The sequence below is a fragment of the Protomyctophum bolini genome (genome assembly GCF_963924005.1).
Source record: "Protomyctophum bolini genome assembly, chromosome: 9".
Lineage (NCBI taxonomy): Eukaryota > Metazoa > Chordata > Actinopteri > Myctophiformes > Myctophidae > Protomyctophum > Protomyctophum bolini.
In genome coordinates, this window is record NC_137870.1 from 16,729,207 (window position 1) to 16,745,855 (window position 16,649).

The 16,649-nt window shown below is 41.6% G+C and overlaps 2 protein-coding genes across 2 annotated transcripts in view; one reads left to right on the top strand and one right to left on the bottom strand.

Annotated features, from left to right (window-relative positions):
• LOC308321523 (myelin-associated neurite-outgrowth inhibitor-like) overlaps positions 1 to 16,649 on the top strand; it is a 395,831-nt gene that overhangs the window by 71,381 nt on the left and 307,801 nt on the right. The window lies entirely within an intron of this gene.
• Positions 256 to 16,192, bottom strand: LOC308321520 (myosin heavy chain, fast skeletal muscle-like). Its single transcript, XM_080772450.1, has 42 exons — positions 16,166 to 16,192; positions 15,358 to 15,399; positions 14,290 to 14,508; positions 14,063 to 14,206; positions 13,644 to 13,800; positions 13,534 to 13,561; positions 12,967 to 13,078; positions 12,760 to 12,852; positions 12,611 to 12,674; positions 11,918 to 12,016; positions 11,720 to 11,823; positions 11,396 to 11,534; positions 11,108 to 11,226; positions 9,983 to 10,132; positions 9,426 to 9,596; positions 9,093 to 9,280; positions 8,819 to 8,934; positions 8,208 to 8,272; positions 7,851 to 7,938; positions 7,556 to 7,673; positions 7,347 to 7,470; positions 7,121 to 7,257; positions 6,479 to 6,734; positions 5,759 to 6,001; positions 5,402 to 5,578; positions 5,176 to 5,321; positions 4,998 to 5,088; positions 4,521 to 4,910; positions 3,954 to 4,080; positions 3,700 to 3,818; positions 3,416 to 3,612; positions 3,144 to 3,327; positions 2,878 to 3,043; positions 2,582 to 2,706; positions 2,005 to 2,313; positions 1,688 to 1,891; positions 1,470 to 1,595; positions 1,201 to 1,371; positions 1,013 to 1,117; positions 827 to 922; positions 498 to 626; positions 256 to 404 (listed from the first exon to the last, which is right to left on the bottom strand). The coding sequence occupies exons 3-42, from the start codon at positions 14,494 to 14,496 to the stop codon at positions 393 to 395; spliced, it is 5,796 nt and encodes a 1,931-aa protein (XP_080628576.1). The 5' UTR covers positions 14,497 to 14,508; positions 15,358 to 15,399; positions 16,166 to 16,192; the 3' UTR covers positions 256 to 392.

A 16,649-nucleotide genomic window follows, 5' to 3' on the forward strand; every position in this document is an offset into this window, starting at 1 on the left:
ATGCAGTGTCTCTGCCTGTCATACATACTGCTCTCACCCATTTGGAGGGGGGGGGGGGGGGGACTCGTATGTCAGGCTGCTGTTTCTGGATTTCAGTTCTTTTTTTTAATGCTTATTATTCTTTTAGTGATAGGTTTTATATAGACTGCTGGTCCTGAGTACGATTTTCATTTTTATATGTGCAAGAATTTGAAAATGACAACGTGAACCTTGAACAGAATACTCTGACAAAATAAAAAGTCATTGACAAAGTAATGAATACAAGAACAACTAAATTATTTTGTTGCCACCTTTATTGAATACAATGGGTCATATTTTATGACTTTTTGAATCCAATGGTCATATTGTATGACTTCTTATGGTGAGTTGAATTGGAGAAGTTATTCAGCAAGTTATTCATTTCCCTGTAAAATAGGAATATGCTATTAGATACTCAACATGAATATTTAGTTAAAAATTGTCAATATAATAAACCTTCATATTGCACATGTATTTACCTTGGAGTCACGACTTTTAGCTCTCATCTTGTTGACCTGGGATTCAGCGATGTCGGCACGCTCCTCTGCCTCCTCTAGCTCATGCTGAACCTTTCTGCACTTGGACAGGTGAGTGTTGGCTGCTTCCTCCTATAATATGATAGAGATGGTTCAAAGCCTCAATATTTGAAAAGATTACCTTACAATTATAGTCCAAACAAAACAATTTCAGTTGTGGTTGTGGTTGTGGCCAATGCAGTAGCCTATGTGGCATCATGTTCATGTTAGTGGTGTTAGTTCACAACACTCTGCCCATGGCGACCACAACTAAAGATGTATATTTGTCTTACCGCTTCCTCAGCCTGTCTCTTGTAGCCCTTCACCTTCAACTGCAGTTTGTCTACCAGATCCTGAAGCCTGGCAAGATTCTTCTTGTCCTCTTCAGTCTAAAGTGAGAGTGAATTTATAAATTGAGTTGTTCATGCAATCTATTAATTTCGGCAAATAGCTTGATGGTTATTGCAACAATATAGTACCTGGTATGTCAGCTCCTTCACTCTCCTCTCGTACTTGCGGGCACCTTTAATAGCGTCTGCTCCACCTCTCTGTGCAGCGTCGACCTCTCCCTCCAGTTCACGCACCTTCACAGTGTAATTATATATTATGAAATTATTTATTCTTATCTCATTGACCATAAGCTGTGTTGAAGTAAACCACATCTTACCCTAGACTCCAGTTTCTGGAGCTGCTTTTTGCCTCCCTTCATAGCCAGGTTCTCAGCCTCATCCAGACGATGCTGCAGGTCCTTGACTGTGACCTCCAGGTTCTTCTTCATTCTCTCCAGGTGAGAGCTGGTGTCCTGCTCTTTCTTCAGCTCCTCTGCCATCATAGCAGCCTGGAAAGTCATTGTTGTATTGTATGTTAATATGAAACATGACATGAGGATATCTAAGAGATAAGGGTATAGTAGGGCAATAGGGCATCCTAACTTACATCAGTGATGGCTTTCTTAGCCTTCTCCTCTGCATTCCTTGCTTCTTGAACACTGTCGTCCACTTCACCTTGGACCTGGATCAGGTCAGCTTCAAGTTTCTTCTTGGTGTTCAAAAGGCTTGTGTTCTAAAATAAAGATTCAGTTAAACAATGTAAGTAAGCAAGATGTAAATAATTTTTAATTCTGAATATTGAAAGGTTTATATTGACTTACGTACCTGAGAGTGCAACAGTCCAGCGCGCTCACTGACATCCACCAGTTCTTGCTCAGCCACTTTGCGGCCTCTCTCCGTCTGTTCCAGAGCCACTCTCAGCTCCTCGATCTCAGCGACCATGAGGCCGTTCCTACGCTCCACCATGAAAGCTTGCTCCTTCAGGTCTTCTTGGCATCTAAGAGCATCGTCAAGGTGCAGTTGGGCATCCTAAAATGAATCACATTTGAAGTGGTGAAGAGAGACTTTTCTTCCCAGATCAGTTCCATTGTATAATTACGTTTTATATAATAATAATAATAATGTGTCTACTATGTTTGCACCTTAAGCTGTCCCTGGACGTTCCTCAACTGCTTCTGGGCCTCAGAAGCCTGGCGGTTGGCATGGCTCAGCTGAACCTCCATCTCGTTCAGGTCTCCCTCCATCTTCTTCTTGATTCTAAGGGCATCATTTCTGCTCCTGATCTCGGAGTCCAGAGTGCTCTGCATGGAGTCAATCACCCTCTGGCTGTTCCTTTTGATCTGCTCCATCTCTTCATCCTTCTCTGCCAGCTTCCTGTCCACCTCACCCTTGATCTGGTTGAGCTCCAGCTGGACACGAAGAATCTTGGACTCCTCATGCTCCAGAGTACCCTGAAATGTAACACAGGATAAAGATGTAACATCATACTGCTACACTGTTTGAATATAAAACGTATTGAAAGAAATCTACAAAATTATAGTGTAAAATATTGTAGGAAATAGTGCAACACCCTGAGCTGGAATCGATACCTGATCGCCACCTCACCAATCCGGCGGGCTAGCTAGACACTTCTGTGGGGTTGCTACACTATAGTTTAATGACCAAACTAAACTAAACTATAGACAATGTCATTGTTCATCTAGAAGCTAAAAGCTTTACCTCAGCTTCCTCCAGGGCTGTCTGGATCTCTGACTTCTCTGTCTCCACCTGCTTCTTGGACTTCTCTAGCTCATGGATGCTCTTTCCAGTCTCACCGATCTGTTCAGTCAGGTCTGAGATCTCCTCTGTATAATCAACAAGTATTTTGCATTTGAATTTGAATAAAGTTGGTGGAGCCTATAATCCACAATTGATATTGAACATTTAAAGAATTTTAAAAGCAAAATTATGACCTTTTGAAGAAATATGCAAAAATAAAGAATGTTGACAAAAGAATGATGTGGAGAAAGACTCACGGTGCAGGTTCTTGTTCTCACGCTTCATGGTCTCCAATTGGTCCAGAGACTCCTCGAAGGAATTCTTCATCTTAAACAACTCAGTGCTGAGAGAACGTGCCTCTTTCTGAGCTCCCTCCAGTTCTGCCTGTGCCTCTTCAAATTTCTGCTTCCATTCTGCCAAGACCTGCAGACCATTTGTAATAAAAGGTGTCATTTAACTGCACACCATTTGTAATGAAATGTGCCCTCCACTTTAAGATGAAATATGATGAATGTCAAATCACCTTATCGAAGTTCCTCTGTTTCTTGTCTAGGTTGGAAGCCAAACCATTGGCCCTCTCCACATCAATCATGAGGTCTTCCACTTCTCCCTGGAGTCTCTGTTTGGTCTTCTCCAAAGAGCCGCACTTGGAATTCACAGCCTCTATTTGCTCCTCAGCCTCCTGAAGACGCTGGGCGAGCTTTTTCCTGTTGATTAGTTTAGAATGGATATTATTGTGAGTAATATTTTGCATAGTGAGTGGTAGCTGACAGTGTTGCAACACTGCTGACTTACTTGGCCTCCTCCAGCTCCTCAGTGCGTTGGACAGCATCAGTCTCATACTTGCTCCTCCACTGACACACCTCAGCGTTGGCCTTGGACATTCCACGCTGCAGCTCCGCCTTTGCCTCCTGCTCCTCCTCAAACTGCTCCCTCAGAAGGTCGCAGTCATGGCGAGCTGATTGCATAGCATGAGCAAGGGCATTCTTTGCCTGTCAAAAGAAAATTGACAAAATAATGTCAGCTGAATGAAATGACCAAAAATATAAAACTAGGCCTAAAACAACTCTGTTCCTCACCTTAACCTCCTCTTCAACCTGTCTCTTCAACTCCTCAATCTGTTGGGTGAAGGCCTGCTTGCCTCTGGTGAGCTGAGAGACCAGAGATTCTTTCTCCTCCAGTTGACGACCAAACTCACCTATAGTATTTTCGTTTCAAACATTTCAAACAAATCATCAGTCCCGGGATAATTGTTGATCAAAGCATTATCTCAATTATGGTCCATTTGCTCAAGTACCATTGTCAATCCATGTAGAAAATATTAAACATTTACCGTTCTCTGTCAACAGTCTTGCTCTCTGAGTTCCAATATCATTGATCGAGCGAACGTTCTCATCACTCTTGGCCTTGATTTCACTAAGTTGGTCCTCAAGGGTGCGACACATCTTCTCAAGATTTCCCTGGAAATTAACATTGGACAATTGGATTGGTTCAATCATATATATATTTTTTCAGATCGGTTCATCGCTTTGATTTAAAGCAATGCCACATGATGCAGTCTATAATTCAGCCCGGTCCAGTTTATATGTATAGTTTGTATGGTGAGGAGTGAACAGCACTGAACTGTTTTTATCTACAAAGCCTTACTTAAACATGTTCTAATTATCGTAACAGCTTAATAACATTTAGAGTTTGCAATCACCATACCCATTCACAAGAGGTCTTGGTTTTAAAAATTCTCACTATTAAATCTGAGCTGAGTATAAAGACTGTCTTTCAATACTATGCCCCACAAATGTGGAACTATCCGTTTTAAAATTGGAGAATTTCATTTCACTTGATCACAAACAGTTTGTTAGAAATACTATCTCCAGAATTATACACAGGCATTCCATCATACCTTTGCCTTAGCAACAGACTCCATGTTGCTGGCCAGGTCATCAATCTCCATCTTGTATTCACTCTTCTCCTTCTCCAGCTTCTGCTTGACTCTCTGGAGGTTGTCGATCTGTTCACCCAGTTCAGCCACGCTGTCGGCCTGTTTCTTACGGAGAGCAGAAGCAGTGGCCTCATGCTGCAGGGTGGACTCTTCAAGGTCACGACGCAGCTTCTGGAACTCAGCCTCGCGCTTCTTGTTCATCTCGATCTGAGCAGTGGTGGCGCCTCCAGCCTCCTCCAGCCTCTCACTGATCTCTTCAAGTTCCCTGGAGAGATCGGCTCTCTGCTTCTCCACCTTGGCACGAGCGGCACGCTCTGCCTCGATCTCCTCCTCCAGTTCTTCAATACGAGCCTTTCAAATGAATGATGTTAGATTAACATTTGAAAATAACCATTCACTCGTATTTACTATTAATGATTTTACAGAAAATCTGAATACCTGGAGTTCTTTGATCTTCTTCTGCAGCTGGGCCCCCAAAGATTGTTCATCCTCAATCTTACTCAGGAGCTGGCTTACTTCAAAGTCCTTCCTGTTGAATACAGTCAATAGTCATATTTTAGCATCATTCTGCAGGTGGTTTCTCTCCATGACATTTCATATTGTTGGTTCACATTACTTTTTTATCTTCTCGTCAGATTGCTGCTTGTCATTTTCCAGGTCCATGACGGATTCCAGGGACAGTTTCAGATCACCCTCAAGCTTTCTCTTGGCTCTCTCCAGGTCCATGCGGATCTTCTTCTCTTGCTCCAGAGAACCCTCCAACTGCACAATATATTTTGGTTATTATTCAGTACAACAATAAACATATAATAAAGTTCAAAACATTCCTTTGGTAAACTCACATCGTCAACTTGCTGCTCCAGCTTGGTCTTGGCCTTGGTCAGAGTGTTGACTTTGTCCTCCTCTGCCTGCAGGTCATCCAGGGTCTGCTGATGGGCCTCTTGGAGGGCTTTTTTCTCCTTGCTCAGCTTAGCAACGCTCTCATCCTGAGAGGCCATCTCCTCAGTCAGGTTCTTCACCTAAATAAGCAGAATGAATGGATCATTAATGCCACCCCACCCCGTAGCTGAATGGCCACACTGCACATGGGTGGGGCTGAGAAGGCTACCGTTGGTCTCTGACAGACACCTTTTTGACAATGACCCCGGAGTCACTGGGAGCAGTGGGAGACCACTGTATAACTTGTGTATAATCTATACCTTGTTTTCAGTGGCGTGTTTCTCCTTCTCCACTTTAGCCAAGGTAAGCTCCAGGTCATCAATGTCCTTCTTGAGCTCGGAGCATTCATCCTCCAGCTTCCTCTTCTTGGCGGTCAGTTCAGCATTGATCTCCTCCTCGTCCTCCAGTCTCTCGGACGTCTCTTTGACCTTTGCCTCCAACTGGATCTTACTTTTAATAAGACCTTCACATCTCTCCTCAGCATCATTCAGAGCGTCGTCTCCCTGGTTGTCAATGAAAAAAATGTCAGCTTTTGTTCTGGGTGAGATTTGTATTGTAACTGCTTCCTGAGGACATTAACAGACAAGCTGGTAAAAAGGCAGGCCCTAGCCTGGACAGTAGGGGTGAGGACAAGGAAGAAGCTTGAGGCTCTCAACCTCCAAAAGGAGTTGCATATCCACATTAATCCTCCCCACAGAAGAACGACAAATTGGGTCAGGCCTTTGTGCTGGTGGTAGCTGATGAATATTTTATGGATATACTTTTTTCTATAATGCTAAAAGGTATTTTCATATTATGGTTAACTTTGGTTTATATTTACAGATTGGTAAAACATTTTCCTGATAAAGGCTTTATGGTATTTGTTTGAGTATTTATACTAAAATTACATTTTGGCTTAAGATAGGATGATAAAGAATATGAAATATTAATATAGCTACTTACTGATTGCGCTTAGCAACATTTCGTGTACAGGTACTTACTGATGCCGATGCTGCTGCAAGGTTATTCTTCTCCTGCACCAGAGCCACCAATTTCTCTTCCAGTGTCTTCTTCGCGGCCAGGGCAGTGGCCAGGTCAGTCTTCATCTTTTCATAGTTCTCCTTCATGTTCTGCAGCTCCTTCTCAGTCTCAGCACTCTGCAGGAGAGGCTTGATCCTGTAGTACAGCTTCATCCATGGCCAGTGTTTCACATTGACAAATGATCGCACGTTGAACTGGATGCTGTAAATGGCCTCTCTGTGGAAAACAGTTTCAGTGGATCATGAGGACCTCCCGAGCTGCAGATCGAGGTTTCCATGAAATATGACTGCAAGTATAGCTGCTATTGTTGTCATAGGTGTTACTATTGTAGCCCTAAAGCCACTAAATATATTTGATTTCCTATTTGTTTTGTTCACAGTGCGTTTAACTTGTTCACTTCAATGCAACATTGTTCTGTCACTTTAAATAGGTTTTCTGCAGGTGCTGAACTGTGCAGATAACACCTTGCACTTGTGTGCAAGGTGAAAGTTGGCAGCTCGACAGAGTGCATTTCTAGTTGATATTGTGCATGAAGTTAGCTGCAGTAGCCTAGACACTTTTTTATTTCTGTTGAACAGCAACATGTTTTCAAAGTAGCCTACCTCCTTTGCATCATCTTGACAAACTCCTTCCTCATGACGTAACCTCGTGCCAGTGCCTGAGTCATGGTGACCAGAGTAGACAGCTTTTCATCTCGCATCTCCTCAAGGACACCCAGCAGACCAGCTTTGAAGAACACCTGAATACAATGTCACAAACACTGTAACTAAACAACCGTAAAATCTACTTTTAATCCTCTGTCCATAATGTTTACGGTGTGTTTATTACCTTGGTGTGTCCAAACCTGTACTCTTCAACAGATACATCAATGGACCCAAGCAGCTTCTCACTGGCCTTCTTATTGTCCATGAATGCGCCGTCGGGACATGCACTGGCATTCAATACTTTGTACCTGTTTTGCAGAAGTTCATGGTAATTTTTGTGTGCCTGTGTTAATATGTTTGAAACCAGAAGCTGCTGGAAAAAGGAACTGATACCTCTGCTTGAAGTCAGCATAGGGGATTCTGCTTGGGAAGCCCTTTCTACAAATCCTGATACCCTCCAGCACACCGTTACACCGCAGCTGGTGGATGACCAGGAAGTTCTCCATCAGGCCTGTAAAAATGTTGCTTCATTATTATTAGATGCAATGAACCTGTCTCCAATGTTAAACTTTTCCATCACTGAGAACAACTAGGAAGATTCTACCTGGTCGAAAGCCTTCCGCATTCCGGCTTAGACGACGAGAGTGTATTACATTGAAAAGGCGTCAAATGTTTATTTTCTGTTTACCTGGAGTCTTGGACTCGTTGGGAATCAGGCAACGCACAAAGTGAGGATGAGTGCTCCTCAAGTTGGTCATCAGCACTCCCAAGTTTGCCTATTGAGACATAAAAGAGTCAATGAATTAGGCCTAGTATTAGTAAACATTGGTACAATGTTGCACTTTTTCCTCCACTAAAATTATTTGAACTCTTTAGAATTTTTTGAAACATACATTATCCATTTAAGCCCTATTTTAAACGCCAGCCATACAAATCAAGATAGCTGATCTACAAGCTCACAACATAAATTGTTTAATTCCAACATGAAAAGACGTGCCTATTTCTTACATGGAATTAATGTTTAATTATGAATAAATATTCTTACCCTGAAAGCACTAGACACGGTCTGCATGGAACCACCCTTCTTCTTGCCTCCCTTCTTGGTATTATCTGTTTATATTAAAATCATGAGTTATCAGTAGTTATACAGAATGAAAATGCCTCCCTTCCTGTAAGATTCAGAGAGTGACAGTGATATTATTATATTTATATTATTATCCTATAATAAAATTGCCTAGAGGGTGGGCGGCCGAGTAGGTGGACGACACAAATGTAACATGCATATTTTAAATGTAAACCAGGCATAACTCCATTATGCCTATGCTAAATACCCCAAAGTTGGTAGGTGATCTAAGATGGCCAATAGGTACGGGCTGTAATTGCTTATGCCCCGCCCCTTTGTGTTCCTATTGGTTGGTGTTTAAGCAGCCATAACAGTTGGGGTGGGGAGGATCAACAGGTGTTCACGATTTAGTGTCGAGATCTTAATATAAGGAGACGGCCATATATGGAGCATGTCACAAGGCGTGACGGGCTGACGGCCATATATGGAGTGTGTCACGAGGCTTGACGGACGGACAAACTGACTGACTGACAGGTTTTGCAGGTTTTCATAGTACGGTAATCTGTGACCTACAGTTGCAATAATAAACATACCTTCAGGCTCAGGTGGGGGATATAACATACAGAGCAGCTTCACTGAAGACTTCTGGTACAGCTGGACCACAGAGTCGTTGAGAGGATCCTTGTTCTTCTCTAGCCATCCTGTGATGCTGTAGTCGACAGAGTGGGATAGGGTATATTATATTTATTACATTTATATACATACAAGGTGTGTGTGCGTGTGTGCGTGTGTGTGTGTGTGTGTGTGTGTGTGTGTGTGTGCTTCTATTTTTTACAGTCTATGGTGCGGTTATAGGCTTGTGTTCACCTGTAGTCCACAGTTCCAGCGTAGTGGACCAGGGAGAAGTGGGCCTCACCCTTGCCTTTGGCAGGCTTTGGCTTCTCAAAGGCTTTACACTTTCCAAGATGTGTGCCATGCAACTTGTCATTGAACGTTTTGTCTGAAGCCTTTGGGAACATGCACTCCTCTTCAAGGATGGAGAAGATGCCCAACGGCTTTGTAAAGGAGACAAAAGAGACAAATCACGTCAAACTAAAACTATATTAACATCATGTCCAATTAAAGCACAAAATAATAATGTATACCTTCTCATTGAGCAGATGGCCAGGTCCATCATAATATATAATAATAATAATATACCTTCTCAATGAGCTCGATGCAGACAGCCAGGTCCATGCCAAAGTCAACGAGATCCCAAGGAATTCCCTCTTTCATGTATTCTTCTTGTTCCAGAACAAACATGGTGTGGTTGAAAAACTGTTGCAGTTTCTCATTGGTGAAGTTGATGCACAGCTGCTCCAAGGTGTTGAACTGTTTGAGGAAATATCATTAGAATGCAGTCTCTTAAAGTCTTTGTGATGAAAGTAAGTATCCCACTTAAAACAAGTCCATGCCACTTAGATAGCATTTGATACAGACTTATAGCATGTTATGTAAACAGCATAAGTGCATTGTATGTAGTCATAGCACGTCATAGTACATAATGTATATCATAGTAGTATAGATGTATAGCTTATATGTATAGTTTCATTATAGATATTCCACTGTTACTTTCTTAGCTTACACATGTTTCATGATAAATGTTTTTATGTGATGTATTCCCCATGCTTTTTGTTCTTGCTTAATGTAAGTCGCTCTGGATTAAGAGCGTCTGCTAAATGCCTAAATTGTAAATTGTAAAACAAGTCCATGCTTACATCAAAGATTTCAAAACCAGCGATGTCCAGCACACCAATGTAGTAGTTTCTCGGCTGCTTGGTGTCCAGCATCTCGTTGATCCTAATGACCATCCACAAGAACAGCTTCTCATAGATGGACTTGGCCAAGGCACCGACTGAGTTCATTACCTAAGGAAATAGGAATATTATTAGTAGGGGTGTGAATTACACAATTTACTATTTACAATTTATGCATTTACAGACGCTCCTAATCAAGACCAATTTACAGTAATCAAGGAAAACGCGATCAAAGGCATAGCAATAATTATCTATGATCATAGGTAAACCAATAAGCAAATAACCTATCATCAATCTAAACTGTTCAATCTAAAAAATAATCATGTAATGTACATTTTAGGATGCCAGGTCTACAAATGAACCTTACCTGGCATCTGTCTACGTAACATGCTATCTAAATTACAAGTCTTCAAGGCTAGGCCAAGTGCTACAGGCTAGGATGGAGTCTCAAGATGTGAGTTTTCAGATTAGGGAGATTGCAGTGGGTCTGCAGATCAAACTGCAATGGGAAGTTTGTTCCAGAAGGGAGTCAGAAGGGAGAAGAGTCTGTATTTCAAGGAAGGTTCTGACAGCTTCCCTGTGTTTGCTGATCTGAGTGAGTGCCGCTGACCGGGAGGGGTTGTAGGGTTGGATATACACAATGTGTAGTGTTTATTTTTTAACAATACGGGCTGTAATTGCTGATTCCCCGCCCCCTCTCTGTATAACAATAGTGTTAAAATAATATGTCAGAGGTGCATGCAACAGCACATGAAGAGGTTCTACTCTGGCCTCCAGGGAGTAGAGTGTGCATGCACAGTTTTGCTGTGAGCACCCCAACGGTGCCGGAGCTCACAGACAGACGAATACACACTCACACGCACGGACGGACAGACATGGTTCAAAACATAGTTTCTGCCACACATTCTGTCTGGCTGAGACAATAATGTTGGAGGATCATTTTAATTACAGAAGATGATTTAAGACAGTCTGTGGACACAACTACAAAAATATATTGGAGTTGTTATGGTATGCTGTCTTGCTGTGTTGAGAATATAAGGTGCATGTGCATGAAATCATAACATGGAAATAATGTAATTTACTCACCTGTGGCACAGTTTGTCCTTTAGTGACGAATTCATTTCCCACTTTAACTCTGGGGTAGCAGTATGCCTTAAGCATATCCGCTGAGTTCAGACCCAACAGGTAGCAGATCTTGTCAGCCACTGAAATGATCATACAATTTGCAATTTACGATTCAGGCATTTAGCAGACGCTTAATCCAGAGTGCAATTTAAGGGAAATATATTGAAAATATATATTATCTTTAGTTAATTTAGAATATAAGTAAATACAAGACTATTATCTCTATTTTTTGTTGAAGATGCAGCTCACCCTCTGTGCCGTCTGGCTCTGCCTGTTCCTCACGCTGCTTCTGTTTGAAGGTCAACACCCCATGATGCATCACTGCACCGGTGAACTTGTAGATGTACACTTTCTCCTCAGCGTTGAAGCCCAGGATGTCAATAGCTTCCTGATGTCAATAAGCAGAGAAGATTGAGAGTATATTCATTGACAAACATCCTTTAGAACTGTGTATAAGTCAACAGTAAACAAACCAACATACAGTACCATATAAGTGTATGGCATTTCTAAAGTGGCAATTTAAGGACATGGGGGGGGGTACACATTTTGCAGATTAAAATAATGTTCACTGACATCAGTCGCGTCCAACTCAGCTTTGTCATCAATACTTGGCACAACGATCACACCCATGCTGATCAACGGGAAGTCGTAGGGGTTGGAGGTGATGAGACAATTTTCTGAAAAGAGATTAAAAAAGGGTGAACATGTTTTCTTATTCATTACTCATATATGTTTTCTCACTGTATCATCAGTAATTCTAATTCCATATACCAATAATCTCAGGTTTGTGGTTGGTCATCATCTGGAAGAAGATATGGTAACCTCTCTCTGCAGGAAGCTGGTAGGTCACTCTAGACTTCTCCAGCAGATCTATATGGGTTGTACAACATAACTAATAATAATAATAATAATAAGGGTAATAATATCAATAATAATTTCACAAAAACTCACTATTCATCGTTAAGGTCCTTTGTGTACGCTGAGCGAGTTTTATGTGGAACGGACCATCCTGCTATAGGAGTTTTATGTGGTATGGACCATCCTGCTATAGGAGTTTATGTGGAACGGACCATCCTGCTATAGGAGTTTGTTAAAGTCCAACCCGCCATAACACCAAAATAAAGTAAAAATGGCCGACTTCCTGTTCGGTTTAGGTCATGGCGCCAAGAGAATTCTTTTGTACGTTGGGACCTGATAGCCTACAGGTGTGTACCGATTTTCTTTTTCACCACTTTTGATGTGTGTGCAAAGTTTATTTTCGAGTACGTTATGCGGCTCAAAAGCGCGATTCATTCGGGGGAATAAAGAATAATAATAATCATTACGATTTCAATAGGGCCTCACACTGTGCAGTGCTCGGGCCCCAATAATAATAAAATAATAATAATCTATATGGGTTACATAAGTCAAAATGTAATCCTCAAATTGACAAATATATAATTTATCTCTGAACTTCATACTTACATGTCTCAATATCAGCACTGGCCAATTTACCCGCAGTGTTGAAATGGATTCTGATGAATTTACCCTGTTTGATATAGCACAATTAGTTGCATTCGTCTACATTGTGGAATTATAAGTTTACTCATAAAATGTAATTATTTTACACTTACAAAGCGAGAGGAGTTGTCATTCCTCACAGTCTTGGCATTACCATAGGCCTCCAGCAAGGGATTGGCTGCAATAATCTGATCCTCCAGTGACCCCTAGAATGTTTTTGACATCACATCAAGGTGGTCAGAATATTTTTTTAATTAAATAATTGCTATGTTGCATATAATGCTTTAATTGTCTTCAAAAACAAAACCTTGCACATATACCTTGATTTTTCCGCTGTCGGCCGCGCATTTCTCTCCACTAGAACTTGCTGCTGTTGCAAAGTACTGGATGACACGCTTGGTGTTCACAGTCTTCCCAGCACCGGATTCTCCACTGGTTATAAATGCATACATTCAGAGAAATGTACTTAGTGAATTTGTGTACAATGTTCTTATTTACCAGCTTAAGAGCAGCTGGTCTATGAACAGACTTGCAACTAGTCAACACTTCTGCAACACTTTTTGATAAGTGGCTGTCCTTTAAGCCCCCCCCCCCCCCCCACCTCTCTCTCTCTCTCTCTCTCTCTCTCTCTCTCTCATTAGCAGGCACAGTTGGCTACTATCCCTCTCTGTTTCTGGCGCCCCCTATTGGTACTAATAAGTCATATACTCGTGCTCATGGCCACATAGTCATATAGGTAGGCACGGACATTGCTGGTTGTAGGAGTGGTTGCACCACTCAAATAAAGATCTGCTCGGGGGCAAAACAAAAGCCTGCCACAAGCTAGTATAATATCACATATGACACGTGTCATTTCTTGTTTAATGCCTAGTAGATGGGAAACTTACGTGATCAGGACAGACTGGTTCTCTTTATCTGTAAAATGTAAAGCAAACTTTTAGTCAAGGATATACAGCACAAACCCATATATTTTAACATTGTCTTGACTAGTACGTACCCATCAGCATGAACTGATAGGCGTTGTCAGAGACAGAGAAGATGTGGGGTGGAGCCTCAATACGCTTCTTGCCTCTGTAGGCATTTACAACCTCCTGGTCGTACACTGGGAGCCACTTGTAGGGGTTCACAGTTGCACAGAACAAGCCAGAGTATGTCTGAAGGGGAGAAGAGAGAGAATCATACAACATAGCACCACATACAGTATCTGGGACAACGGATCACTAAAGCAGGGATTACACGCACAACTTGCAAGTGGCATCAACTAATGATCAAGTTAACTTCAGAACCATGAGTTTATTTGCAAACTTCAGAACCATAAGTTTCTTTGCATTTGTTTTTCTATGGTTTTAATTTGGTGACTTAACGTCTTTGCTATCGACAGGTGCAGTACTATTCTCAGCATGAAGACAAGCTTACATAGATCATCCATGCTGCATAACGCTCTTTGAGGTTATACAGGACAGTGGCTTCACTGAGGTGGGTCATCATGGCCATGTCCTCAATCTTGTCATACTTGGGAGGGTTCATAGGGGTCACATCCGCCTCAGGGACAGTTCTTTTCTAAAAAGAAAAAAGAAAAAAAGTTCAGAATGTAATGTGATTAGAGTTGTACTGTGCCACTATTTAATTTTAGATACACCTACATCTTTCTTGTCCATCGTTTCCACGGTGACTTTGGCACCTTCCTTGCTTAGAATCGTACACTTGAGGTACAGCTCAACCTTATCAGCCACATAAGCTGCAGTTTTGGCATCAAAGGGTGCAGCTTGAGCCTCAATTCTCTCCCTCTCTGGCTTACGGAGATAAATGGCGGCCTTGCCATACTGCTGCATCTCTGCGTCCGTACTCATGGTGGCGGCTTTCTGTAGACATTTGAAGAGAGGACAAGCACTCAGTTGAGTAGTTCACACTTCACAGTATAAGAATATCGGGTGCACGGTTCTGGTAGGAATAGTATAGGAAGGAATTCCAGCACTCACTTTTTTATCAATTTAGGATTCTTTGTTTATTATAGGTTTCCCCCCACAGAAGTAACAAACAGATTTTTCGGCCCGTAGGCCTTCCTCCTACGGCCCGAAATGTCCATTAATTTTGTTGCTACTGCTGGCAACAGGCTCCAGACCTCTTGGTCGCCCACGCCTGCTCTTCAAGGACGTTTGCAAACGTGATATGAAGCAGGCAGGCATTGACCACAACAACTGGGAGTGTGAGGAAGCTGCAAAAGACCGTGGCGTTTGGAGGCAGACTGTCGCTGCTGGAACCCACCGTGCCGAGGAGAGACACATCTCCTTGTTGCAGGCGAAGATACAGAAGAGGAAACTGTGTGAATCAGCCCCCACTCCTGTGCCCCCTCTCGTTTTGTCTGCGCCAACTACGCTAAAGACTGCCACTCTGGAGCAGGGCTGTCCAGCCACAGCCGCCGCTGCAAAAAGACATTACCACCCAGGCGCAACCCATCGTCATCACTGACGGATGAATGCCTATGATGATGACTGCTGGGGCCCGTGGGGGTAAACAAAGAATCCTAAATGGATAAAAAGTGAGTGCTGATATATCCTTTCTATAGGCTTTCTGTATAGACAGAGAAATATATGGTGTTGGTTGATGCCTTTGCTGACTTGAGATCTGAGCAGATCATTGTAGGACAATTCTTATGGTTATAGCTTTGTGTAGGTTTAATGTACCGATAGGTAAAAAGGATGAACACTCACTCTTCCCCTCTACCAGTAGCAGTGGAACCTTGTGTGTAACCCCTAAGTGTGAAAGAAAAACATGAGTTGAAAGATTTTACTATTCATAATCATGAATTAGATTATATGAATCATAATGTTCATTCTTGCAACACACCACTTCATAAGAGATATTTTTACATTTCTCATTAGTTCCACATCTGAAAAGATGTTACTTAGTTAAAATAATAATAACTCTAGATGTAAAAGTACATACAATTCAAATTAATACTTAAATATTCATAACATAATTGAAATTAGGGTTGTCCCGATCGGATTGGGTGATCCGAAATCAGCTACGATCACATGATTTTCAAAAGATCGGAATCGGGGAGAAAAGATCAGATTTTTAATTGTCTAATGTAAATCCCAAAGAGAGATGTATGAGCAAAGAGATTTTGTAAAAACTGTTTTGCCTTCATAAGAGACCCGGAATCGGTTCGGGAGCAAAGAAACGTGATCGGGTCATCTCTAATTGAAATGTCTAAATAGAAATGAATGAGCAAATTTCAATTTGTCCTAAACCATATCATTATAAATACAAGAATACACAATCAATCATTTCATCAATCAGTCATGTGCAATATAACATGAATTAGGTCCGGGTTATGTTTACTATAGCTATATGTCTCTATGTATGGAGTCATGTTAAAAATGAATAGCGAACATGTCTAGCACATTTATTATACGACTAGAATAGCTATCTCTAAACATATGACTATTCAGTATTCATAGCTAACACGTCTAATAAAATAATAGGACTATGAAGGACAGATGAAGTCTCACTCACCAAATGAAACTCTGAACTGCTCTGCAACGGGTCAACAGTCCCAGCCTGCTTATATTGGTTTCTAATTGCATGCTATGCAGAAAGTAAAAGTAGGAATGGCCTTTAAAGGGTCTTGCTTCTTGTTGACATTGCAATAGCATCCTTATCCTTATATCCGAATCATTCCCATGATACCTGATAGTACATCTTGGAAATGTGGTTTATGCATGCCAGTGTGGCGATGACATAAAAATAGTATAATTGGCAGGCTGGTGGGGTGGTGGGTTTGGTATGGTCACCACAGCGGGTCTTTCCAGATACATTTTAATATTCAGTGAGGATAATAAATAGGTAATGTACTCAAATAATGTAGGCTACTTGAGTACAAATATTGTACTTTTACTCCACAACAATAATTGGATTATTTGATTGTAACATTCATCCACCACTTCAGCCCTATACTGTACTTCAGCTATTTGTAAATAGCCAATCTACAAGTTCTCAA